The sequence below is a fragment of the Rhinopithecus roxellana genome, chromosome 1 (genome assembly GCF_007565055.1).
Source record: "Rhinopithecus roxellana isolate Shanxi Qingling chromosome 1, ASM756505v1, whole genome shotgun sequence".
Lineage (NCBI taxonomy): Eukaryota > Metazoa > Chordata > Mammalia > Primates > Cercopithecidae > Rhinopithecus > Rhinopithecus roxellana.
In genome coordinates this window covers 200,613,688-200,636,394 of record NC_044549.1, presented here as the reverse complement: position 1 = coordinate 200,636,394, position 22,707 = coordinate 200,613,688, and the positions used below count along the sequence as shown (strand labels likewise).

The 22,707-nt window shown below is 59.8% G+C and overlaps 1 protein-coding gene across 3 annotated transcripts in view; it reads right to left on the bottom strand.

The window, feature by feature from the left end:
• NBEAL2 (neurobeachin like 2) overlaps positions 1-22,707 on the bottom strand; it is a 29,328-nt gene that overhangs the window by 1,028 nt on the left and 5,593 nt on the right. Inside the window, exons 2-52 of one of the 3 annotated variants that reach the window (XM_010374762.2) lie at positions 19,948-20,036; positions 19,735-19,863; positions 19,539-19,620; positions 19,324-19,445; positions 19,112-19,194; positions 17,400-17,485; positions 17,016-17,298; positions 16,758-16,864; positions 16,148-16,228; positions 14,682-14,765; positions 14,153-14,251; positions 13,073-13,674; positions 12,860-12,992; positions 12,655-12,774; positions 12,111-12,432; positions 11,870-11,952; positions 11,658-11,750; positions 11,271-11,445; positions 11,010-11,143; positions 10,470-10,629; positions 10,132-10,234; positions 9,793-9,955; positions 9,553-9,711; positions 9,196-9,355; positions 8,955-9,040; positions 8,267-8,782; positions 7,500-7,678; positions 7,241-7,400; positions 6,853-6,990; positions 6,400-6,759; positions 6,168-6,317; positions 5,885-6,042; positions 5,606-5,730; positions 5,378-5,513; positions 4,734-4,894; positions 4,317-4,633; positions 4,121-4,216; positions 3,645-3,769; positions 3,420-3,560; positions 3,122-3,252; positions 2,894-3,003; positions 2,678-2,795; positions 2,479-2,576; positions 2,292-2,408; positions 1,580-1,669; positions 1,384-1,493; positions 1,037-1,209; positions 838-932; positions 500-616; positions 245-403; positions 18-166 (exon numbers count right to left, since the gene is read on the bottom strand). In XM_010374762.2, the coding sequence (XP_010373064.1) occupies positions 18-166; positions 245-403; positions 500-616; positions 838-932; positions 1,037-1,209; positions 1,384-1,493; positions 1,580-1,669; positions 2,292-2,408; positions 2,479-2,576; positions 2,678-2,795; positions 2,894-3,003; positions 3,122-3,252; positions 3,420-3,560; positions 3,645-3,769; positions 4,121-4,216; positions 4,317-4,633; positions 4,734-4,894; positions 5,378-5,513; positions 5,606-5,730; positions 5,885-6,042; positions 6,168-6,317; positions 6,400-6,759; positions 6,853-6,990; positions 7,241-7,400; positions 7,500-7,678; positions 8,267-8,782; positions 8,955-9,040; positions 9,196-9,355; positions 9,553-9,711; positions 9,793-9,955; positions 10,132-10,234; positions 10,470-10,629; positions 11,010-11,143; positions 11,271-11,445; positions 11,658-11,750; positions 11,870-11,952; positions 12,111-12,432; positions 12,655-12,774; positions 12,860-12,992; positions 13,073-13,674; positions 14,153-14,251; positions 14,682-14,765; positions 16,148-16,228; positions 16,758-16,864; positions 17,016-17,298; positions 17,400-17,485; positions 19,112-19,194; positions 19,324-19,445; positions 19,539-19,620; positions 19,735-19,863; positions 19,948-20,036 (7,967 nt within the window). Of the gene's footprint in view, positions 1-17; positions 167-244; positions 404-499; positions 617-837; positions 933-1,036; positions 1,210-1,383; positions 1,494-1,579; positions 1,670-2,291; positions 2,409-2,478; positions 2,577-2,677; positions 2,796-2,893; positions 3,004-3,121; positions 3,253-3,419; positions 3,561-3,644; positions 3,770-4,120; positions 4,217-4,316; positions 4,634-4,733; positions 4,895-5,377; positions 5,514-5,605; positions 5,731-5,884; positions 6,043-6,167; positions 6,318-6,399; positions 6,760-6,852; positions 6,991-7,240; positions 7,401-7,499; positions 7,679-8,266; positions 8,783-8,954; positions 9,041-9,195; positions 9,356-9,552; positions 9,712-9,792; positions 9,956-10,131; positions 10,235-10,469; positions 10,630-11,009; positions 11,144-11,270; positions 11,446-11,657; positions 11,751-11,869; positions 11,953-12,110; positions 12,433-12,654; positions 12,775-12,859; positions 12,993-13,072; positions 13,675-14,152; positions 14,252-14,681; positions 14,766-16,147; positions 16,229-16,757; positions 16,865-17,015; positions 17,299-17,399; positions 17,486-19,111; positions 19,195-19,323; positions 19,446-19,538; positions 19,621-19,734; positions 19,864-19,947; positions 20,037-20,632; positions 20,767-22,707 lie in introns of those variants that run through there. The other 2 variants (XM_030936361.1, XM_010374763.2) reach the window with 2 other exon arrangements.

Sequence of the window (22,707 nt, the reverse complement as noted above, 5' to 3'; positions counted from 1 at the left end):
AAATGGGGGAGGCTTACGTGTTTAGTTGGAGGATGTGCAGGGCGCACTGGGCGGTGCCCAGCAACACAAAGTCCTCTGTCACCGTCAGGGCTGTAGGCTGCTCTGCCAGGGGCAGTGAAGCCCGCAACTTCCCATTGACCGAATACAGGTGCAAGGAGTAGGTGACCTGGAGGAAGCAGGGAGTGTCAGCAAGGCCAGGATCCCAACTGCCCCTCCATCTTTGCTGGGTACCCTTTCCCCATACCTGGGCCCCAGGACGTTCCCACGCTGAGCTCTGTACCACAATCTGGCCTTCGGACCCCAATGCCAGGTGGAAAATAGGTCCAGGCACTGAGGCACTCGGAGGCTGTAGTGTTGCCACAAACTGGCCACGGCGTACAGTGTGTATGATCACAGTTCCATCCTGCAGGAAGGCAACTTAGGGTCCTGGGCAGGAATCTGGGCTCCAGGGGGATTGCCCAGCAAACTCACCCTCCCCAGGGCACATGCATACACACACCTCAGATCCAGACACAGCCATGTCAAGTTCAGTGTTGATGGCCACACAGCTCACTGCAGCCCCATGCCCATACAGGACCTGCACAGGCTTTGGTGCCAGGCCTACTGACAGACCACCCTGTGGACAACCAGGGTTGGCTTAGGACTGGCCCCTGAGGCTCAGGAAACGAAGGCCTTGTCCAAGACTAGAGAGCTGGAGGGTCAAGGAACCCCAGACTTGCTCATGGTAGCAAAGGGAAGGGAAAGACAGGAGGGCAGGACTGGAAGCCACCGAGGGATGGATGGGCTGTAGGTCTGGGCTCTGGGGACCCCACACAGCTGCCCACCCACCAGGCACACCTGATGTAGGAGCCGCCACACCATGCATGTGGTGTCCCGGGAGCCTGAGATGAGGTAGATGCCACAGGTGTCCAGTGCAAGGCAGGTTACTACATCTGCACGGTAAGGGGAGGGTACAGGCAGAATGGAGGAGTCACATCCGCCCTGGCCAGCCTCAGAACCCGGCCCCATACCTGCGTGCCTCCAAGGCTGTTCATACCAAGGTGGCGGCTGAGCTGGCTCAACAGCTTGCCACGGGGTAGTGCAGTCACTCGCAGGCTGCCATCCCAGTGGCCACCGCTGAATAGCAGCTTTCCGTCAGGGGCCACTGCCAGTGCTTGTCCGCTCACACCACTGTCTGGCACCCACGGGCCACTCAGTAGTCGCTGCGTCCTGACCCAGTGAGGGGGATGGCAAGTGAGGCCAGGCCACATGGAAGAGACCCAGGCCCTCAGGGAGCCTGGTCAGACCTTTCCCCTGCAGCTGGCCTACATTCTGATTAGGGAGAGGAATAATTCAGGGTGCAGGGCATTTGTAGCCCACCCCACCCACAGCCCTCTGTCCTACTTGTGGCTGCCCATGGTGGGGTCTTTGCTGAAGCTGAAGTAGTTGCTTATGTTGCGGTCATAGGGCAACCAGCTGTGGGTACCCAGCAGCCCACTGGCACTCACGGTCACCTGCAGGCAGGAGGGAGCAGAGATGGGTTTGTGGCAGAGGCAGAGGGGGAGTGGAGCTGAGCTAGGGCTCTGCACAATGCACTTACCAACAGGTCTGGGGAACCCTGGGTGATGAAGGAGTGGGGCTGCCGGTGGGGGACCAGAGCTAGCACCAGGGGTACACCATCACTGACAACCTGCAGGGACAAGGGCAGGCCTAGCTATGCCTGAGTACTATCAGATTACACTGTCTTCTCCCTGAAGCATCATCCCTTCCTTTACCCTCAGTCTCCAGGGGTCACGAAGTAGGTGTCACAGATGCAGAGGTCCCTCCAAGCAACAGGCAGAGACTTTAGGAGGGCATCTCAGAAAGTGGGTGAGAAGCTGGGACAGACATGGAAGATGCTTCCAGAGTATCATGCTTAGTTTCAACCTTGGTCCTCCCACCCTGTTATTCCTTGTCCCCCTAGCCCAAAGGCAGGAAGAGAGGGAAACCTAAAAAAAAGTCAGGCCTGGGGGCAACATTCAGGAATGTTCCTGCCTAGGAAGGCGATGGAAGGGGTCCAAGGACAGATCTCCTCCCTCCTGATCTCCCTAAGGCTTTCAGAGCTTGTTAGGTGAGTCAACACTTTATCCTGGCCCTGATGAAGAGGGCACCCCTCCTGCCCCCATACTCTTCCCATGTTTAGCTCATTTTCTAAGGTGCTTTGAAATCAGTGACCTTGATTAGGATTCCCATCTGCCCCAAGTGGTTGGTAAGGACAGTGGGGTTAAACCCATTTCACATAATATAAAGTTGAGGTCCTGTCTTCCTCTCACCTCTGCAAAGAATGCCTTGAGTTGGTCCAGGTGCTGGAAGATGCTAGGTGAGTTAATGTCCAGGCGTGCAAGGCGATGGGCTGCTTCCTCAGCTGAGAGCCGAGTTGGATGTGGCTCCTGTGGGCAAGTGGCTGGTCAGCACCATGGCATGGGCATCCCTGGCCACTATCCTCTAAGCTGGCCTTACCTTCAGCAGCTGACAGGGAGTCTGCCCAAAGTTGCTGATAATACCCTCCAGAGCCTTCCGTTCCCGCTCATCTGTCACATGGTCCAGGTCTACAGCCCCTGGGAAGGCAGGCAGAGCAGTCAGGGCTCCCTACGTGCCCTCTGCATCCACCCCTCCTGATCTTGTCCTGGCCCCGACTAGAGTCCAGCACACTGCCCACCCTCATAGGTGCAGTAATAGAAGACATTGAGGGCCTCCTCGGCAGCTGGCCCCCGCTGCTTGTAGCCAAAGATGAGGTCGATCCACTCGTGCAGGTGTGCAGACACATACTCCGACTCCTGGGAGTAGGGAGGCAGCAATCAGTGCAGGGATGGCTGACCCCCCATGACCTTCAGAACCCCAGCTGCCTGCCATTTGCCTGTGGTTGCTTCCTCACCAGAGCCTGGCGGTGCTGCTGGATGAAGTCCTCAGGAGAGCTGGCCCACGGGGGCAGCACTACATCGCCCACCTTCTCGTTGGTCAGCTGGAGACAGCCCAGGTCAAAACCTGGCACAAAGGACTGGGTCAGCTGTCTCCCTGTCCATCCCAACTGCCCCCTGGCCACTCCACCATCTGTTCTCCATCCCCACACCTGCCCGCTCCAGTGCCAGCACCTCACACCTACCGTTCTGGTTCTCCAGGAAGTCAGGAAAGTAGAAGAATTCTGGGATGAGCTCCTTCACATCGGCGGGGCTCTCCAGACGTGCCTGCCAGGCTGCCGCCACCGAGTGGAACTGCCGGTCGGAGCAGTCAAAGCTGGGGGAGGGGCATGGGGCCAAGGTGAGGTGGGGAGAACGGGGACAGGGAGGGAGATGCTGTGGCTGGAGGGAGGAAGGGAGCCAAGGGTGGGCCCAGGATGTGGGGAGGACCAGCCTCCTCCCCTTGTCTGCCCCCCAGTCTGCCCACCAGCCCCTGGGCTGTACCGGCCACTCTGCAGCTGGACGTGCAGGGAGGTGAAGGGCTCCACGCGGATGAGGTAGTGCATCACGCCTGCTGCATTGGAGTAGTGGGTGCCATAGTGGAACTTGTCAATAGTCCCCGCTGGGTCCTCAAAGCTTTCATACCTGGGGCCACAGTTGGACATGTCAGCAGAAGCCCTCCCCTCGCCTTTCCCTACCCGCTAAGCCCAGCCCTGCCCGCATGCTCACTTCTCCCTCACGAGCTGGGCATGCTTGGGGTTCACCACACCGATGGGCTTAGACAGGTCCCGGAAGACGGCTGGGTTGCTGAGGTCCAGGGTTGGGGACACGTAGTCCTGCAGGACCCAGGGGAACTGGCCGCCCACCCGAGCAGGGGCTGCATGAGGGCCCTGATGGCCTACCAGCCCACCCTGCCCTGCCCTCACCCTCACCCTCACCCTCAAGAAGGCAGGCACAGAACCTGCCCACAGGTTGGGGGAGCACCACTTAGAGGGGTCACAGGGGAGCAAGACAGACTGTCCTGGAACAGGATTCCTTTTGAGGAATAGAGGCTAGGTGGGGAGGGGAAGGGAGTGAGGCTGGGGACCTCTGGGGGTTGGCAGGGAACAGAGGCCAGGTCTTCATTGGCACACCTACACTTGGGGGAACCAAGGGCTGATAGGTCAGAGGGGCAGGGGTGGAGGGGTGCAGAGTGAGGCCCTCACCACAGGGTACTGAGACAGGTCATTGTAGGTCCGCCCCGCAATGGTGTTGAGTTGCATCAAGTACTCGAAGTTGGATATCTCACGCTGTACCCATTTCTGGGGACAGGGGCAGACAAGATGTGAGCCAGGTGGGCTGTCCAGCACTGCCCCCGATTCAGGGTCCCAGCTTCACATCCCTCACACTCTGGGCTCTCACCTGTGTAAGGCCTGAGGCACGCAGCATCTCCTGGGGGGAGCGGCTGCTTAGGTAGCCTTGAGACGGGGGCCGTAGGCGCAGGAGCCACGAGTACACCTGGTTCCGTACCTGGGTGTGGGGTGGGATGGGGCCAGGCTGGGGCCTGGGAGTCTGGCTAGGAGATGAGGCTGGGGTCGTGCCCACCTTGCATGGGAAGTTGAGGAAGTAGTTGGCCTGATCGATAAAGAAGAGCTCAAGTGCTGAACGGCGCAGGTTGAAACGCCGCAGGTGGACCTCACGCAGCTGGGCCAGTGGGCGCCGGAAATCATAGCCAATGCCTATGGGGAGGAACAGCAGGTACAGGAGTCACTCACCCCAGGCCCACCCAGACCTCAGCCATTCCCTGCCATCTTCCCAACCCACACCACCAGGACGCACCCTCCTCGGTTTCGACACGCTCAGTGCTGCCATCGTAGAAGTACACATTCTGTGTGGTGACCTCCAACAGCCCTGGGACCACAGCCACTACCGTCACCAGCTGGCACTCGGCTGACAGCACCAGCTTCTCACGCTGCTCATCCAGTTCTGCTGCCTCCATCCTAAAGACCAGCAACCCACCTCAGGCTCTAGGCTCTGGGACCCCCTTCTTCACAAGCCCAAAGGGCATCTAAGTGCCATTGAGTCATGGGGTATATACTCTCATGACTCCCAGAGATGGGGAGGGCCTGTCTAGGGTCCAGAACCTACTGGTCCCAGCCCCTGTCCCCAGCCTGCCACCCACTAGGCTTCTGAATATTTTGCCAGGATGCCAACCCTTGTCCCCTGCTCCCCTCACCCAGCCCCTGCCCACTCCCTGGGCCCCCTTCCCGCTCTGGTTTGTTTCTCAGTGCTGTCCTCGGGTGCCTGGCTGTTAAAAGAGCATCTCAGCCCTGTTAGGAGACTTTCCCACCCCCCATCTGGCTTTGGACAGTCCCTTCAGGGGGATGTAGCAGAAGAGGGAGTTGATCCCACAGAGGCATGCACACACTGGAGCAGACCCCTTGCCCACCACCCCAGTCCGATCTCTCCAGGGCCCCACTCACGGGGTCTCCAGCTCAGCCAGCTCGTCCTCGCCGAGCTGGTCCTCCTGCAGCTCCTCGGGTGGGGTGCTCACTTTGGCCTCTTTGGTCACTGCCAGAGGCAGTGAGGCCTCCTCGGTGGGTGTCAGGGGAACCTCACCTGCAAGGGGCCAAGCGTACTCAGATGAAGCAAGGCAGGACGGGACACAGGACAGTCGAGTTGGGTGGACCCAGCTCAGCACACTCCCTCACCCAGATTGTCGCGGAGGGCACTGGCTTCCAGGTGAGGGTCGAAGTGATGGTTGGGCACCAGCTTCAGACGCATGCGTGAGTATGTCTCAGTGCTGGACAGTTTCCAGCGGAGGGTGGGAGGGTCCCTGCAGAATGTCCCCCAGGTCATGGGTCGGTAGAAGGCTGTAGACACCTCCATCCCTCCCTGGCCTCACCCCAAAGGCAGTCTGGAGTTCCAGGTGACACCCTCCCTGCCAAGTCCCACCCCTCCACAGTGACACTGCCTCAAGCCCGGCCCACCTCAGCGCCCATGCCCCACATGGGCTGGCGAGCTGGCGCCACAGTGTGCCCCAGTGTAGCAGGGCCGTGGAGTGCTGCGCTGCCTGCTGCTTCAGCGCTGCCGTGTAGCGCAGCCCCTCCAGGCGTGCCCGCCTCTGCGCAGGTTCCAGCACCAGCTCCTAGGGTGGGGGAAATAGGTCAGTCCCCTGGCTGCTGCCTGTCCTACCCCTATTTCTCCACCTTGTGAGCCATCTCCTGGGCACATGTGTGGATCAGTTTCCCATCCCCATCCCAGGTGGCACACCTGGAAGGCCCGACGACTCTGGGCCCGCTCCCGCTGGCGCCGCTGCCCACTGCTCATGAGCATGTCATAGCAGGCATTCCAGAAACCTGACATAAGATCGTGGCTCTTAGCATACGTGTCCATTTCGAACTGGGACATGGTTGGCTGCACCTGGAGGATTGGTCAGAGGAGAACAGTGCTCGATATGGGTCCCAGTCCCCACTCCTCTTCCTGGGCCCCCACCTCCAGGCACCTGTTTGTCGATGAAGTGGCGCCATTCGGGTGTGGCACAAAAAGCCTGGAAGTCTTCAAAGAAGGTGGGGCTGCCATTGGTGGGTGGCAGGGAGGGTAGTCCCCACTGCAGCCCCAGCGGCTCATAGGCACGGTCTAGCAGCGTGCGCACCAGCGGCACCAGCCAGGAGCAGCGCTCTGCAGCTGCTGTGGCTGCAGGTGGGGGCCCTGCCTTATCAGTGGCTGACTCGGAGGAAGAGGTGTTCAGCGCCCGCCCCAGTGCAGCCTCCAGCTTGGAGAGCACATAGCAGGCTTCCTCGCGGCGGGCTGGCACTGCAGTCTGTAGCAGCATGTGCAATCTCACGTAGGCCTGGGCATGCAGCTGAGGGTGCAAGAGAGATGAGTGGCACCCAGCCACTCTTGGAGCTCCCCACACCTCCCATGCCCCCTGCCCCCATGCTCACCCTGTGCTCACCTGTGGGTCTTCCAGCAGGATGTAACCAAGCACAAGCCGCAGGCCAATCTGTGCCATCTCACGGAGATCAGCTGTGCCGTTGGCCAGGTGGGGCCAGGCTCCCAGGCGATCAAGTAGGCTGCATACACCTTCAAAGAGCTGCCACAGACAACAGGTTCCCAACAGACATCACCAGGGGAGGCCAGGAGTCCATGGAAAGAGAGCAGAGTAAAGTTTGCGCTGGGGGCGAGGTAGGGTTTGTGCACACAGGCAAGTCCACGCTCACAGGCATTCATGCTGATGCACCCACAACTGCACACGTGTATCCATCCACCTCCCAGACCAGATCCCTGCAGCCTTGCGTGAACTTGAGTGTTCATGTGGCTCACGCCTCTCTGAGGGGCCGCACCTTCTCACTCCACAGTTCCTGGTTACCATGGCCTTCAGCACACAGGAAGTCCTGCAGCAGACGTAGCAGCCAAAGCACCTGCTGGGTGAGGCTGGCCAGGACCCCCACGGGGGCCTCCTTGATGTCGGTCAGGGCTGACTCCAGCATCATCTCCAGGAGGCTGGCGGGTGAGTGGGGAACTCAAGGGTCTACCTGACTGTCTTCTTTCCTTCCCCCGAGGCTCCCTGAAGCCCCTCCCACTCCAGACTTGCCCTCTCACCTGCGCTTGATGCAGTCTGGTGGGCGCACAAGTGTGGCTGAGGCCCCCAGCTGGGTGAGCACCGAGAAAACCTGGCCACGCTCCCGCCAGGCAGCCTCATCGCTGCCTTCCACACCGCGCCACGTCACCGAGAACAGCACATTGGTGAGCAGATTGCACAACTCTTCCTCAGAGGTTTGCTGTGGGCACAGGTGGGTGATGTGGGCATGGGTTGTGGGCCGCAGAGGAATCAGGCTGATGCCCATCCATCCCCAGTCAGCACCCTCCTGGGGTAGCCACCCAGGAGGCAGAGCATTTGGCTAACAGTGAGCCTGGCACTAAGGGCCTGGAAGAACAGTTTAGGGGTCTCAGCTACTACCTGAGTTCCAGGCAGAATCCTGGGGTCTCACCAGACTCCCAAGAAGAGATGAGGCAGTTCACATAGAACGAGCGGAGGCCCATCCCCAAACCCAGAAGCCCAGGGCAGGGCCATTGGCGTTTACTGCCCTTGGACCCTCTGAGGTCTCTGCCCTACAGACTCTCTTGAGGGCCCTTCTGAAGCCTGGCTGGTGTCACCCACTCTGGCTCGTCATGACTCGCCCTGTTCCAGGAGCCCTCTGGGAACACAACTGGAGATGAGAGCTATGATGGGACAGCAACAGGCCTGACTGGCAGTGCCACCTGGTCAGACAGGGCCACACCTTTGGAGAGGCTACACTGCCAGCCCTGTGTAACAGAAGTGTCCTCCCTTGGGTACCATGCAGTGGCAGAGGGTGGGCCCACCTCACCTGTGGGTTGCTGGTGTTCGAGGTATCATCCCCGCTAATGGTGGGCTCTGGGAGGCTGCCGTCCTCCAGCACATTGGAGAGACTGGAGCTGTGGCGGCCAGTGGCAGCAGGAAAGGGCCTCGGCCCATCCAGTGGGGAAGGAGTGCCAGGCTGGCTGGCTGGAGTAAGAGTACCACTGCTGCCGCCACCACCAGCAGTGTTGGCTGATCCTACACTAGACCGTTCCAGGCCCAGGTCAAAGGGCATGCAGAATGGGGAGAGAGCATGGTAAAAGCCATCAGGGTCAGGGCAGGGGGCCTCTGAGGGCAGGAAGACATCTGAAGGCTCAGCAGGTGACTCAGTGGGTGGCTTGGGTGGGGCTGGCTTGGGGGAGGTGGGTGACTCTGGGGAAGAAGGAGGGGGACTGCCAGCTGTGGCAGCCTCCAGGACATATAGCCGGGTCAGCACATCCTGCCAGCCAGCCTGTCGGGCCAGAAGGCGCACTACATCTGGCTGTCCGTAGATGAGATGGAAGAGCTGCAGGCAAGAGCACAGCACGTGAGGACGCATCCAGCTGCCTGCCCCAGACCCTCATCCGGGGCCTTTGCAGAGGAGGGCTCCAGAGACCCCTCATGAGACAGGCAAGGTGAAGGCCAGAGGGTAGAAGCCACCCTCCCCCTCCCCCAAAGCCTTTACGTCTCTTGCTCACCTGGCGACAGATGTCTAGGCGAACACTGAGGTCAGCCTGGAGGGACAGCTGTACCACAGCCAGCAGATCTGAGAGGTTCAGGCAATCTGGGGGGATGGGTTGGGGGGACCTGAGGGACTGACCCGACTAGGAAGGGTGGGGCCCAGCTCTGGCCCCTATGCTACTACCTTCCTTCTTCCTGCCTGCCTGCCCTGTTTTTCTGACATGTCACCCCCTCCACTTGGCTGTAACCAGGTTGTACCTGCCCCCAGGAACAGCTTGTAGAGGCCCTGGCAGAGCTGCGGGGAAACAGTCCCCTCAGGCAAGCAGGCAATCAGACCCTGGAGACCACACTCCCGCAGCCGGAGGCGCTGGCGGCTCCGCTCAGGTAGCCGCTCGTTCTGCTGCAGTCTGCGCAGGATCTGTGTGGGGGTCATCGGAGGACTGTCATCATGTGGAAGGAGTTACTGTAGGAGGGGAAGTCACCGTGCAGGTGTGTGGCTCAAGAGGTCCTTGAAGACAGCTTCATCTGCTGGCCCAAGGCCTGCTGTACCTCCCTGAACCCCAGGCAGGGGCCCCAGTGAATGGGATGCCAGGGGAGGGAATCGGCTGGGTGTACCTTGCAGACTCGATCGGGCAGCAGGGGCAGTGACCCTGGCCGCACTAGCAGGGCCAGCAGCACTTCGAGGTTCCCTGGCTCCAACAGAAAGATAGCCAAGGACTCCTGCGCTGGGGAACCGTGCAGCAGGGCCAGCAGCAGGTCCAGCGCACCCGCCACCTAGGGATGCAGAGTCTCACACTGTGCCAGGCCCCCATGCCCCCCTCACCCAAGCCTCCCCTTCCCCAACCTCCAGCCTACCTGGCCATCATCGCCTGTGGCTGCCAAAAAGCTCAGCATGATCTGCGTGACCTGCACGTCATCTGCTGAGAGGCTCCGCACCAGGAACTCCCTTGCCAGGCCCAGGAGGGAGGTCTGCACGGTGCGTAGGTCATCAGCAGCCAGGGGGCGCTCCCGCTGCGGGCTGGCAGGTCAGCAGGCACACCCAGCCAGGTCCGGAGAAAGGTGGGGAGAGAGGGGGAGAGAGGGGGAAGGAGGGTGGGCAGGTGAGTCAGGTAAGCGCACCGCCCAGTCCCCAAGGCCAGAGGCCGCTGTGTCAGCGTCAGCCCCCCATGGCCCATCTGGCCCCACTGGCCTCACCTGTAGTGGGTGCGCAGGGCATCCAGGATAAACTGGACGCCGTACTTCTTCCGCAGCTTCTGTCTGTGCTCCCGAACTATGCTGGACATGTACTGGATGTGGCCTGAGCAGGAATGAGCAGGAGCTCAGGCCACTAGCCTGAGCTGGGCCCTTCAGATCCTCCAGGCCAGGGCCATGCGCCTGTCAGACTTCCAGGGCAGGGTCATAGTCCCTTCAGCCACCCCATGACATTCTGGATTCCTATCAGGTGAGTCCCTCAGATCCCCCAGAGCAGGGTTCTAACTTCTCAGTGCTCAGCCACCCTATGGCCAGCCCCTTGCTCAGGTCCTCACACCTACCGAGGCGCACGGCGAAGTCACTGAGGGTCCAGAGGTGAAAGTTGAAGAGCAAATGCTGGTAGAGTAGGTACAGGAGGGGCCCGCTGCCCTCAGCCACCACTTGCTCCATCAGCAGCTGGGCGGACATGAGCACGTTCATGTCCATGGCCCAGCTGGGGACCTGGGGCGAGACAGGAGCTGGAGTGAGGGCTCAGGCTCTGCCCACCTGCTGTCTGAACTTTTCAGCTGCCACCCTTCCCTGCACAGCCATGACGGCCACAGACATGGCCACCCACCTGCTCAGAACCCTTTGGGGGCTCCCTGCCACCTCTGACATGCAAGCCTCCTGCCTGCTGTGCGGGTCCCCACCCCAACCTGTGCTAGGCCTTTCCCCAAATCTTCCAGATCCAACCCTGCTCGGCCTTTCAGGGCCCACTCAAGTTTCAACTCTCCCAGGAGGTTCTCCATGACTGACAGGGCAGCAGGTTCCCCACTCAGTCCCCTCGGTCAGTCAGGCTGACCATATCCCTAATCCCCCATGCCTGCCCCACCAGGTCCTACCTTTCGCAGGAGGGCCCCGATGATGGCAGGCCCCTGGCACTGCACCAGGCTCTCTTGGTTCACCATGTGACCCTGAAGGAAGTTCCGCAGCATCAGCAGAAAAGCAGCCACTGCGTTCCTCTCCATCCGTTCCTCTGCCAGCCACCAGGAAGGGGACAGAGGTGCGTCAAGGGCCTGCCAGTGGCCAGGAGACGTTGGGCACTCCACCCCCCTACCATGCCAAGATTCCTGCCCCATAACATAGGCACCAGGAACACTTACCTGAAGATTTACCCAATGGGAGAACCAGGCCCTGGGTTTTGTGGCCAGAGGTCAGTTCAGGACCCACGAGGTCATGCGTTTCAGCTGGACTTGCCTCAGCCTCTTTGGGCTGTGCAGCTACTTGCTCCAGCAGGGGCAGCAGGGCACCCATACCCCCAACGCAGTTCACCACATCCTGGGGGAAGGAGGATGGCAGTGAGGGGGGCCTTCCAGTCAGTTTCCTGCCCTGCTTCACCCCAGCAGACCACCCACAAGGGAAATTTTGCTCTCTCGAGCTGGACTGTCCAAACCCTCCCCAGGCACAGCGCTGCTCCCCAGCCGACTCCAAACACACATGTGCCCCATGTTCATGCCTCCTGCACACACCACCCACATGTGCTCACAGACCTTCACATCCCAGGTCTCCACTCTGTGGCCCGTCAGGCGCCCATCGAGCCCATGACTGGGGGACAGGTCCAGGCAGATGTTGTTCTTACAAGCCTAGGGATAGGGGAATGGGCAGGCAGCCGGGGTCAGAGGGAGGAGGGGGTGGCAGGCAGAGTGTGGGAGCTGGGAAGTAGCACAATCAAGCCAACCACTCCCCTGGGGCCCCCAAATACCTGAGGTGAGTAATGGAGGAGCAGCCTGGTGCTGAGCTCATGCAGCTCCCCCTCAGGCTTGAAGGGTGCCATCTCATTGGGCCCTGGGAGGTGGGCAGGGGGCTTCAGACCTTGCTAGACCTCTGGCCAAACCCCGTCCAGAGCCTGCCTGACCAGAGGAGAGACCCCCAGAGATGCCTTCTCACCCCTGGACCCCTAGCTTCTGGCCTGGGGCTGGGGAGAGATGAAGGATGCTGCATACCCAGGGTGCACAGGGTCCACAGAGCCGTCGCCTGCAGGGCTTCGTGAAAGATGGCCACAGTCCCCAGCTCACCCTCCAGGGACGTGGGACTGCCCCACCGAGTGTCCTGGGTGCCCGCGAGGGTAGACTCGATGCTGCCCTCCTGCAGGGGGGCCACCAGCCCGGACCCCCAGCCAAGCCCCGTGGAGGCTGGGACTGACTGGGAGCGGGTGAGGGCGGGGTGAGTGTAGGCCAGGGTGGCGGGGACTGGTGGCATGGGCAGCCCCGTGGTGGTGGTCGTTGTGCGGTGCCCAGCGGAGCCGATACAGCAGGAGGAGAAAGGCTGTGGGACCGGGGTTGGGGGAGCGGTCAGGTCACAGCAGAACCTGGGGCTCCGCCTACATGCAGTTCCTCACAGTGACCCCCATGGCTGCATGGGCCCTAGTGGCTAAAGTCCAAGGCCTGTGGGGCAGCACGGGACACAAGGGCTCCAGGCCACACCCTGCCCACTGTGTTCCAAGTCCCCCCATCTATCCAAGGCCTCCCCAAACCTTGCTTGGCACACCTCACTGAGGGAGGGGCAGCGAAGGGGTGCTGTCTTGACCAGATGGCCGTCTTTGTAGACATGGACCAGGTTCTGGCTGAAGGGCCGGCGCCCAGGCACATGGACGATAGCCACGCAGTGCTAGAACAGAAGCCTCATGTTAGGCCATACTTGGGACTCAGGACCCCTCTCTCTACTGGGCCACATGAGAAGAATGGGGTCTCACCCAGGCAGAGTCGGCAAAGGACACTTCAGGCAAACTCATGGTCAAGTACTCCTTCCGTGTGCACACAGCCACCACCAGGGTCCCGGCCGCTGTGAAGAAGGCCTCAAACCCTGAGCCGCTGCTGGTGAAGAAGCTGGGGGCAGGCGAGCCAGTTATGTCTGCTTGTTCCTGCTCACCCTGGCAGGAGGTCCCTGGCCCCTGGCAGTCACCCACCTGTACAGCTGCTTTCGCTGGAGTGGTCGGGTGGGGGCAGGGGTAGGTGCTATATCCATGGGGTGCAGACAAAGCCAGGCATGAAAGGTGAAGCCAGGCCCTGGCCATCGCTGCACAGGGGGTACCATGATGCCCGCCATGCTGGGCGTGAGGTCAAAGTAGCGTAGAGCGCGTGCAGGGCCCTGGTGCCTGGCCATGCCTGATAATGAGCGGATGACAGCACCTGCGTGTCGGGCCTTTCCAGCCTCGGCTCCACCTGGTCCCGAGTCCAATCCTGGCGGAGGGCGCAGCAGTTGACGCAGCTCCACGGGCCTTATTGATACACGGCCCAGTGCTTGTAGCAGTGCCAGCAGTTGCTCTTGGCAGCAGGCCTCCAGGGCTAGCCCTGTGCTGAGTGTCTCCAACAGGCAGCCCACCAGGCCTGCCTGCACACAGGTGGCACGGCTGGCAGGGCAGCTGTCACAGAGCCACCTGAGGCGTTGTGCTAGGAAGAGCCGCAGCTCAGCGGTGGGCAATGACGGCAGCCACTGCACCAGCACCAGTATCGGCTGCTCGTTATGGATTGGTGGAGGTGGGCACATGCTGTGGTCACCCTCCACAGCCTGTGGGTGGACAGAATAACAGTCCCTGGTCAGTTGTGGCACCCTGTCAACAGTAGGACTTTCTGGCTCCATTTACTTGCCTACAGCAGCAGTCAGCAACATGATCTACCCCATCCTGCCCACAGGTTGTGTGTGAGGCTCAGGAAAGTCAGAGGGGCACAGATGACGATCACTACTACTAAGAATCCTTCAGTACTGTGAATCCCTCAACCTTAGTTTTCAGCCTGGGTTGGCCTAACCCCTAACTGCATGTTCCTAAGATAATCCTGGGGCTTGCTAACATGCAGTTGCTTCCGGGATCCCTACAGGGCCGGAATCCTCATTCCAGTGACACTGACAGACATGGCCAGGCTACAGGTCACACTATGTACTGGCCGCAGTCAACATGGTCCCCCAGGGTGGAAAGCTCACCATCTGTGGTAACCCTGACTCAGTTCTGGTTGCCTTTGGGACCCTGGTCCCAAGCCCCTTCCCTCACCATGTTGAGCAGCTCTTGCAACAGCCGATGGGTGGGGGGACCATGGCTCTGCAGAACCTCCTGCAGGTGAGGGTAGCCGATGCGCTCCTTAAACACCTCCTGTGTAAGGTAGTATGGGGAAGAAGTGAACATATACATGTGCCCCAGGGCAAACTCAGGCCCCGTGGAAACCCTGGAGGGGCATCACGTTTTGCGATTCCCTTGCGTGGCTCCGCCTCTGGGTGACAGTACTGGTGGGCAGTGGGCTGCAGAGGGATGGGGGGGACATGAGTCCATCTCAGAAGGCTCTAGATGGAGGTGGGCCTACAAGTATCCATTCCCCATCCAGCCCTGATAGAGGAGATGCAGCTCCCAGGACAGACTGGCGACCACACCTGCCCAGTGTGCCTTAGGGCAGGGCAGTCACCTCCCAGCTCGCTTTGCTCCAGGGAACAGGATGCTTATAGCCACTGGCCAGGCCTGTTCTGGGGATATGGTCAGTTGAACTCCACCCCGCACCCCGACTAAAGCTGCAGTGCAGCAGCCTCACCTTGGCTGAGGGGGAGTCACTCATGATGCAGGTCAGCACTCTTACTACATGGACTGCAATGGCGTCCGTGTCTTGGTCCAGGACCTTGGGGTTGGGAGGGGCCGTCAGGAGAGGCAGGGGCCAGGGTGTCACAGCTGGCAGCCCCCTGCAGTAAAAAAGGTGCAGAGCCAAGCACCCCAAGGCATGTGGCATGTGCTAGATCAGCAACTCTGTCGGAGCACCAGGCCTTCTACTCCTTGCCCCAATTGCTGTGACCCTATCATGACCTAGGGCCCTCTCTGAGCAGCTCAGCAAGACCCAGGCTAACAAAGGCTGGGAAGGGCCTCACTGGGACAGATTAATGGTGGACACTCTCACTGCACCCTCCAGTCCCCCTTTCTGTGGTGGAGTTAGGGCCCCACCCACAACCTGTCTCCCTAAAGCTAGACACACGAGTACAGACAGGCCAGCAAGTGCCCCATCACCCACAGTGATTGACAGGGGTCAGAGATTCAGGGACAATCAATCACAGGGTGTTAGAACCAAAAGAACCTTCGAGACCTTTAAGTCCCACCTTGCCCTTTCCCCCTAGATCCAGGTGGGGACACTGAGGCTCAGCCTGGCTGAACCTGACAGCCAGAGGCATGCTGCTCCCTCTCCTGCCCCACCCTGAGGGGGTCAGGGGTTGGGAGGGCTTGGAGAGTTTCTCAGCAGGGACTAGGTCATATTTGGCTCCATAGGGCCTTTGGTCCCAACTTTGCCTGACTCCCCAAGTGACCTCAGGCATCAGTCTTCCCCCTCCAGGCCTCAGTGTCCTCATCTGTAAAAACAGAGGGAAGTCACTTTGCCCTGCCTGCTTTGCAGATGAATAGACGTGCAAGCTCTCAGAAAATGACCGTGTGCAGTGAACACATAGGGTTACCTCATGAAGACAGAGCCAGGGTAGGGGCTATGGAGGTCGGGGCCCACAGGTTGAGCCCCCAGAAAGGGTGCCCGCTGTGAAGCTGCCAGCTGACACCCTGCAGCTGCCTACAGCCCACATGCAAGGTGAGTCAGGGAGCACGTCATCAGGGGCTGGCTGGGGGCACCCAGTGACCTGCTGAGGGTGGGTGTAAGAATCTACAGAAAGAAATGGCACCATGAGGGAGACCCCCTTCTCTGTGACTACAGCCAAATCCTTGAGTGTCTGGGCTTCTGTCTCCCCTTCTGAGAAATGAGGTAGGTAGTTGAGTTTCGAAGGTTCTATCCCGCTTGGCACAGCCAGACCCCAACACCCAATCAAACACCAGGCAGGGGATAGACCACCTTCTGTCCTGTTCCCTAGGATGGGGACTTGGAAGGCAGGCAAGACAGCATGGAGGACCCACACCCATTGCTAGACCACACCAGGCCTTACACACATCTGCTCATTCCCCCAGCTATAGTGCAGGAAAAGCTCAAAGAGGAAGTCCTGGGGGTGTCTGAGCTGGTCAGCCCCAGGATGGTACCTTTTGGACATTGGGCTCAGTCAGTAACCGGGTAGCCAGGTCACTGTCCCCCTCAGGGGGCGCCCGGGCCTGCAGGTACAGCTGTGGGCAAGGGGGAGGCACAGGGTGGAGGAGGCAAAGAAGAGAGAGGAGGAAGATGGGAAAGGGCGGGGTTAGAGCAGGACCAGGAGCAGCTGCCAGGTGCCCTGCCTGGCACCAGGGAAGAGTAGGGTGCTGAGCCCCCTGTGCTCTGCTCAGATGGGCAATCGGGGGTATGAGTGGGTGGGAGCAGACACTGCATCTGAAAGCAGTGGTGTGCTCCTCTAGCCCCTGTACTCGGGGCCCGGGAAAGGGAAACAAGGCGCCAGAGCAGCTCCCTTCCTTCCATAACAAGCCCCGCTTCCGTGGGGCACAGAGCTGTCCTGAGCCTCAAGCCCAGTCCTATAGAGGCCCCAAGGGACGGGCCCTTGTCCATGCCCCAGACCCTCCCACTGAACTGCAGGCCATCCCACCAGCTGCAAACAACTGACTCTGTCCAGCCCATGTTTACTCAGCAGCAGCCTGGCACCTATGCATGTCTCCCCTAGCCTCTGGCTTCCAGATCCTCACCCCCAGGCTGGGCCCTACCCACCTTGCTGTTCTGAATGAGCCGAGTGAGGTGTTCAAAGCAATTGTTACTGAGGAAGGTGGCTTGCAGCACTGGCCGGTCTTCACATGCCAGCATCATAGGGATGGCATCTGTGGAAGTGTCAAGGGTCAAGCCCTGTTCAGACCCCTCTAGGCAGCCTTAAGCCTTCCTTCGTATGCTGCCCCATCCGGCCCTTCCATCATCACTTAGGCTTTTCCCTCATGATGCCCCTTCCCCAAGAGCCTGGGAGCCCATACCCACCGAGCATGCTGACCCGGAGGGTGACAAGGGCCTCTTCGGGGCCTGAGCTCAGACCAGCTGGGCAGTCGGCATTAAGGACATGGAAGTAGCTCTCAAGCAGGGCACGAAGCTCTGGGCCACGAGGAGGTGTGCGGCTGGCATGCAAGACATGGACTGCACCCACCAGTGCCTCTAGAGCCAGCGGTACTAGGCGGGGGTCTGGGGCTGGCCCATGGCTCCAGTCCCGTACCACACTCAGCAGGCCTTTCACAGAGCCGTCACTTACAGCCATCTGCCCGTTCTCCTGCAGGTGTGGACAGAGATGGGCAGTGGGCAAGGGGCTCACCCAGCAGGTAGATGCTGAAAGAGCTGCTCTCTAGTCCACAGGCTCACCTCCCAGCCTACCTTTCCTCCAGCGAGAATGGCGCAGAAGAGGTGGATGAGACGCAACAGCAGTATGGGAGGCAAGTGGTCTGCATTCTGTAGGCTCTCTGGGTAGGGGGTTGTGGGCAGGGTAATGTCACCAAGGTTGCAGGGCTATGGACCCAGGGGGCTGCACAAGAGGTGGGTGCCCTGGGGTGGAGGGGAGAAGGAACTGGGCCAAGTAAAAGACCCAGTCTGAGTGATAAGACTGGGCTTTGCCCTGGGGGGCATCTAAGGAGTTATGGCTGTATAGTAGAGGGTCTGAAAGGGACACAACCTTTCTTTGGCGGACTTAAGGGGGACATAGCCCAGCCCTGAGAGTCTAGCCAGCTTCCTAGATCCTCAAGCGCGAAAGTGAGGGCCCCAGCATGAGCACATCCTTCCTCTTCCCCATGATGACCAGGGCTTAGTTTCTCAGATGCAAATCTCTTGCTCCCTCTGCCCCTGTGACAGTTGGTGCTTCCCATGCTGTGCTCTGGGGACTCTGCTGTATCTCCTGTACTGATGCCACCTCCCCCACGCCCATGCCTTTGCTTGGGACTTCTAGGGGCTTTCACAGCCTAATACGTAGGAGGCCCACCTGGCCCTGCGCCAGCAAAGCTGGACAGGATGCCAGGCCAGTGACTGAAACTCAGAGGGCAGAAGGGACCAGCCCTGGGTCACATGCCTGAGGGAGGAAGAAGAGTAGGGCTGGGGCTTGATTCCGGTTGGATGGGTGGGAGGCCTCCTTGGGGATGGGGCTTTTGAGGGGAGGCCTGAGAATGCAGTAGGAGGGGAGAGGGCATAGCATGGGCTAAGACCCTGAGGTGGGGTCAGTGGTAGCAGTCTGGGAATGAGAGGAGAGAAGCGAGGCTGGGCAGCAGGACAAGTGGAGAGAAAGGCTGTAGGAGGAGTAGGATTTCATCTTGAGGGTGTCAGGTTGACATCAAGGGATACGATGGGAGGAGGAATAAAATCGTTTGTTTTAATAATAGCACCCAGGCTATGGGAAAATAAAGGTGGGGAGCTCCCTAGGGGTGCCTCCCCTCCTGGAGCTGCTGCCCCAACTCTAGATCCAGGCCCACAGCTCCATGGGGGCATCACTGAGACACTTAATATCCCAATAGGTCACCACCTTCTCACAACCCTGCCCACCTCTGTCCAGGCCATATCCCACCCTGAGCCTATCTAAAGTCCTGGCCAGTCTCCCTCCAATGAGAGGAGAGAGGGGACCCAGGGGAGAAGGGTCACTAGGGAGAACAGGTTCACAGGACCACCTGTGAACAGGTGGCCGCAGCTGTCCTGGGCATCGGATCCTCCAGCAGCCAGGGAGCAGGAGGTGGAGATACCTACTGTGTCTCCAGGATGGGTGGAGAGTGGGTGGAGGCTATGGGGACAAAGGGATTGGACCAGAAAGTTTTAAGATCAGAGTGGGGTACAAGTGGCTAGAAGGATCCAGGAGATGGGAGGGAAAGAGGATGAGAAATCTGGGTAGGCAGGTTGACCCCACCCCTCCACCTGATGGGATGCCCTCACTCCAGCCCAAGATGTCCTTTCTCTTCTGTCTATCCCTAAACTCCTGCCTAGTCTTTGGTTCTCCCAGACCTGCATGCAGCCACCACCAAGTGGTTCCTGTATATGGCAGGATCAAGGAACTATAGGAAGGGACCTAGGTTTGGGGGTGGGGCCAAGTGGGGGTAGTGGCGGGGCCTGACCTTGGAAGAAGGCACTGAATTCCTGGGGCAAAGCAGCAGGAGGGAACTTGTATTTGCTCTTCTCCTTGGAGCTGATGACTTCCCTGGGGGCAATGAGGCCAAGTACATCAGCCTGGCTCTCATCACTCCCCGTTCTCACCCCTCCTTGGGCCCAGCACGGCCATCCTCTTCCCACCCTCCTCTGGGTTCCCTGCCTTTGGGCTGGGTCTCACCCACTGCGCTGGCGCCGCCAGGTCTGGTAAGGGTCAAAGAGGCCCTCGCAGAGAAGCAGAGCATGTAGGGCCACATTCTCCAACTGTGCCCCTTGGTCCTGGGGTGGTGGGCATCCTTTCAGCTGTAGGTGTGGGGAGAGAGGTTTAACCCTGCCATGGCTACCGCCTGCCTCCCTGCATGTACCCTCTGCCCCCCAAGGTAGAGGCCACTTCACCTCCGCCACCAACTTGGTCAACAGTGCCAGCACTCGGGGCACTAGCACCTGGCCCCGGCCTGCCTCTATGTTCTCCAGGTTTCTGGGGGAGTCAATGAGGAGAGAGGTCACAATAATATACCATGCCCCTCCCCGCCCCCGCTCCCTCTGGCCCACAGTTCTAGGCCCCTGCTCGTAGAGTGGATAACAGGGACACCTGCACAGAATGATGAAGAGCTTGAGCAGCAGGAGGGCTTGCTCCAGGTCGGCCTGGTGCAGCTGCTCAGCCAGCACATGCAGCACATCCAGTGGTAGCAGCGGGACCTCTGCACCTGCCTCCTCTGGCCTGCAAGGAAAGGGGAGACATAGGTGCTGAGGACCCCTCAATCTCCCTGCTCTGTCCCTGCCCTCTGTGTAGATCCAGCCTCACCTTCGTGGCTCCAGAGAGGACAGTGAGATGCTCTTCTTGAAGGCACCTACGAAGGCGTTCAGCCACTGCTGCAGGTAACCCAGGTCCTTCTGTAGGCAGAGCAGAGGATCAGTGGTGGGGGACAGAAGGGGTGCAATAAACAGGGCAGGGACAAGGGGATGTAGACAGAGGTGAAGAATGAATGGTGGTGGACACAGGGCATGGACAAGGGATTAAAGGCAGAGTGGTGGGTGTGGAGGAGGGGAGTAAGGGATGGGGGAGGGAGGGCAGGACATTGGAAGGTCAGCATCAGAGAGTTAGGTACATACTGACCACTCTTCTAGGTACCCCACTGCTTCTCTCAGCCTCCTAGTTTCTGCTCCCACCTCCCTAACGCCTGCAGTCCTAGGCAGGTCTGACTACAGCCAGGGGAGGGGCGTAAGTGGGGGTGTGGCTGTGGCCCACACTGGTGCTAGGGCTGGAGAAGGTGTCCCATAGAGCAGCCACCCCATACCAAGAGCCTTGGGCTGGATCCTCATCTGCCATTGTCACCCAGCCCAGCAGAAGGGGTTACCTTCAGTAACCTTCTTTAACCGTGGATCCCGGGACACATGTGTACCATTAGACAGGCAGACCCAGACATGCGCACATCCTCATGCGCAGCACTGCCTTGCCCCGGGAACCTCCACCCACCCTCGCTGGTTACCTGGACCCCAGGCCCCAGAGCTGGTTCCATGGGCAAGAGAGGCAGTGGCTAAGCCCAGGTCTAGGCGCTGCCAGGAAAACTTTGGTGTGAACGGGAAACGTCTCCTCCCGCCCCGGGGCTGGGGCAGGAAACGCAAAGTCACGGTGGGGGAGGGGGACCGCTTCCTCCCGGCAGACCGCAGGGATGTGGGGGGGCCGGGGCACCCTGGGCCCCAGTGAGAGAGGCTGCAAGCGACCTGGCCTGCGCTGAGGGTGGGACCTGTTACAGAGGGGTGGAGTCACCTATCCTGGGTGGGGCTTGTGGGCCAGAGACTAGTTTTACAAGCATGAGGTCGGCGCCTGGAAGAGCTCTTATCCAGGTGAGGGTTCTGATCCTGCTGCTTCAGTACCCTTCACTCAAGGCACCCACAGCTCTCTGACCTGTGCTCAAGGCCTTAGGCCATAGGGGTCGATGTAGAAGACTCAGTCATACCTTTGTCCCGCCCCCACCGCCATGTCCTGGAACTCATCTGGACCCTGCAGTTCTCTTTGCTCAGGAACACAGCTGATAAATCCTAGCCTAGCCCGCATCTCCTCTAACCTCTAAGCCCCTCCCAGGGGATAGGGGTGGGTGGTGGCTTATACAGGAATTCCTCCAGGCTGGCCCCATCTGGAGCTCCCAACCAGCTGAGTCCTAGAGTTAGAGAGGTGGACAGGGGGAGCTAGAGTGGAAAAGGATGAAGAGGCAAGGGACACATCATGGTCAGTACTCAGCAGGCCTGAGGCTGCTCCCCAGGGGCCATGGACCTCATACCCAAGGACCTCCAGAACGATCTTTGGATGGATGGCTAATTTTTGCAGTCTATGGACCCAGACCACAGGGCAAGGCCTGAATGGCCCCAGGGCAAGAGGCCTGACCGCAGCAGACCTGAGCCAGATCCCCAAAAAACCTAGGCAGAGCAGCCATCCACCCTGTGACTGGGGAACTCCCTGGTACATTTTAGTGCAGATCTGAAGACAACTCAGAGAGGTGCCAGGGCCACCATGGAGCAGACCCACACAACCATGACATTTTGCCTGTCAGTTACATTTATTGACCTCTCCACCCTCTCCTGCTGGCAGCCTCCTCCCGAACAATCAGCAAGGAGCCCAAAATACCCAGATCCCGAGACAGCAGAGGGGGCCAGGGGTCCTGGACCATTTCTTCTGAACTTCTCCCATTACAGATGGGGAAACAGGAGGCCCCACAGGGGATGCCTTATCTACTACTTTGTCTTCAGTGTACCTTTGAGGATGCTGAAAGCCAGACCTTAGTTCTAGGCCAGGACCACTCATGATTGCTAGCAAGCCAGCCCATGCAGACCATGTGACCCCGATCCTTGCCTCAGTGGCCCCACAGAGACCACTGGCTGCCTTCAAAAATGTCCCAATGCTGTCTTCCCCTATTCTGCCCCTCAGTCAAGCCAGTCACTCAAAATGGGAGTCTTCCTGCCAGCTGCAGCTCTACTGAGCACCAGAAAGTCCACATCTGACCATGTCTAACCCCTCCCCATAAAGCCTCGACTGCTGAGCGTGGCATTCCAGGCTGCTGGTCCAACAAGGACCTGCTTCTCTGGCTTCCACCTTTCCCCATCTGTGGTTCACATCCTCTTGTCCAGGCCTCTGCCCACCCTATGCCCTACTGCCTTGTGTGACTTGGGCTTGTAGTATTTGAGCAGGAACCTCCCACCCTCCTGATGGCCATCACCTTGATCAGCCTTCCCAGGACAGGGGGGGTCCCTCAATCCCTACATACTCCTGCTTTCTGTCCCTAGAACCACAGCCTTGGCCTGTCCAGTCCTGTAAACTTTCAGCAGATTGGGCTGAGCTGGGTTCAGGGCTGGGGCAATCAAGACAGCCTTCAGGGGCTCTGAAAGGGGATGAGGAGGTCTCCAAAGCACAGTATTAGGCAGGGGTGGGGTGGCTGCCTGTCCTGCCTCCCTGGGTCTTACCTTTTCTCCCTAGAAGGCCTCAGGCCAACTCTGGCCTAGGCCCCATGGCTTGAGACTGCGATGTGTCGGGGTATGGGAGTCCCTCAGGGAGCCAGGGTCAGAAGGC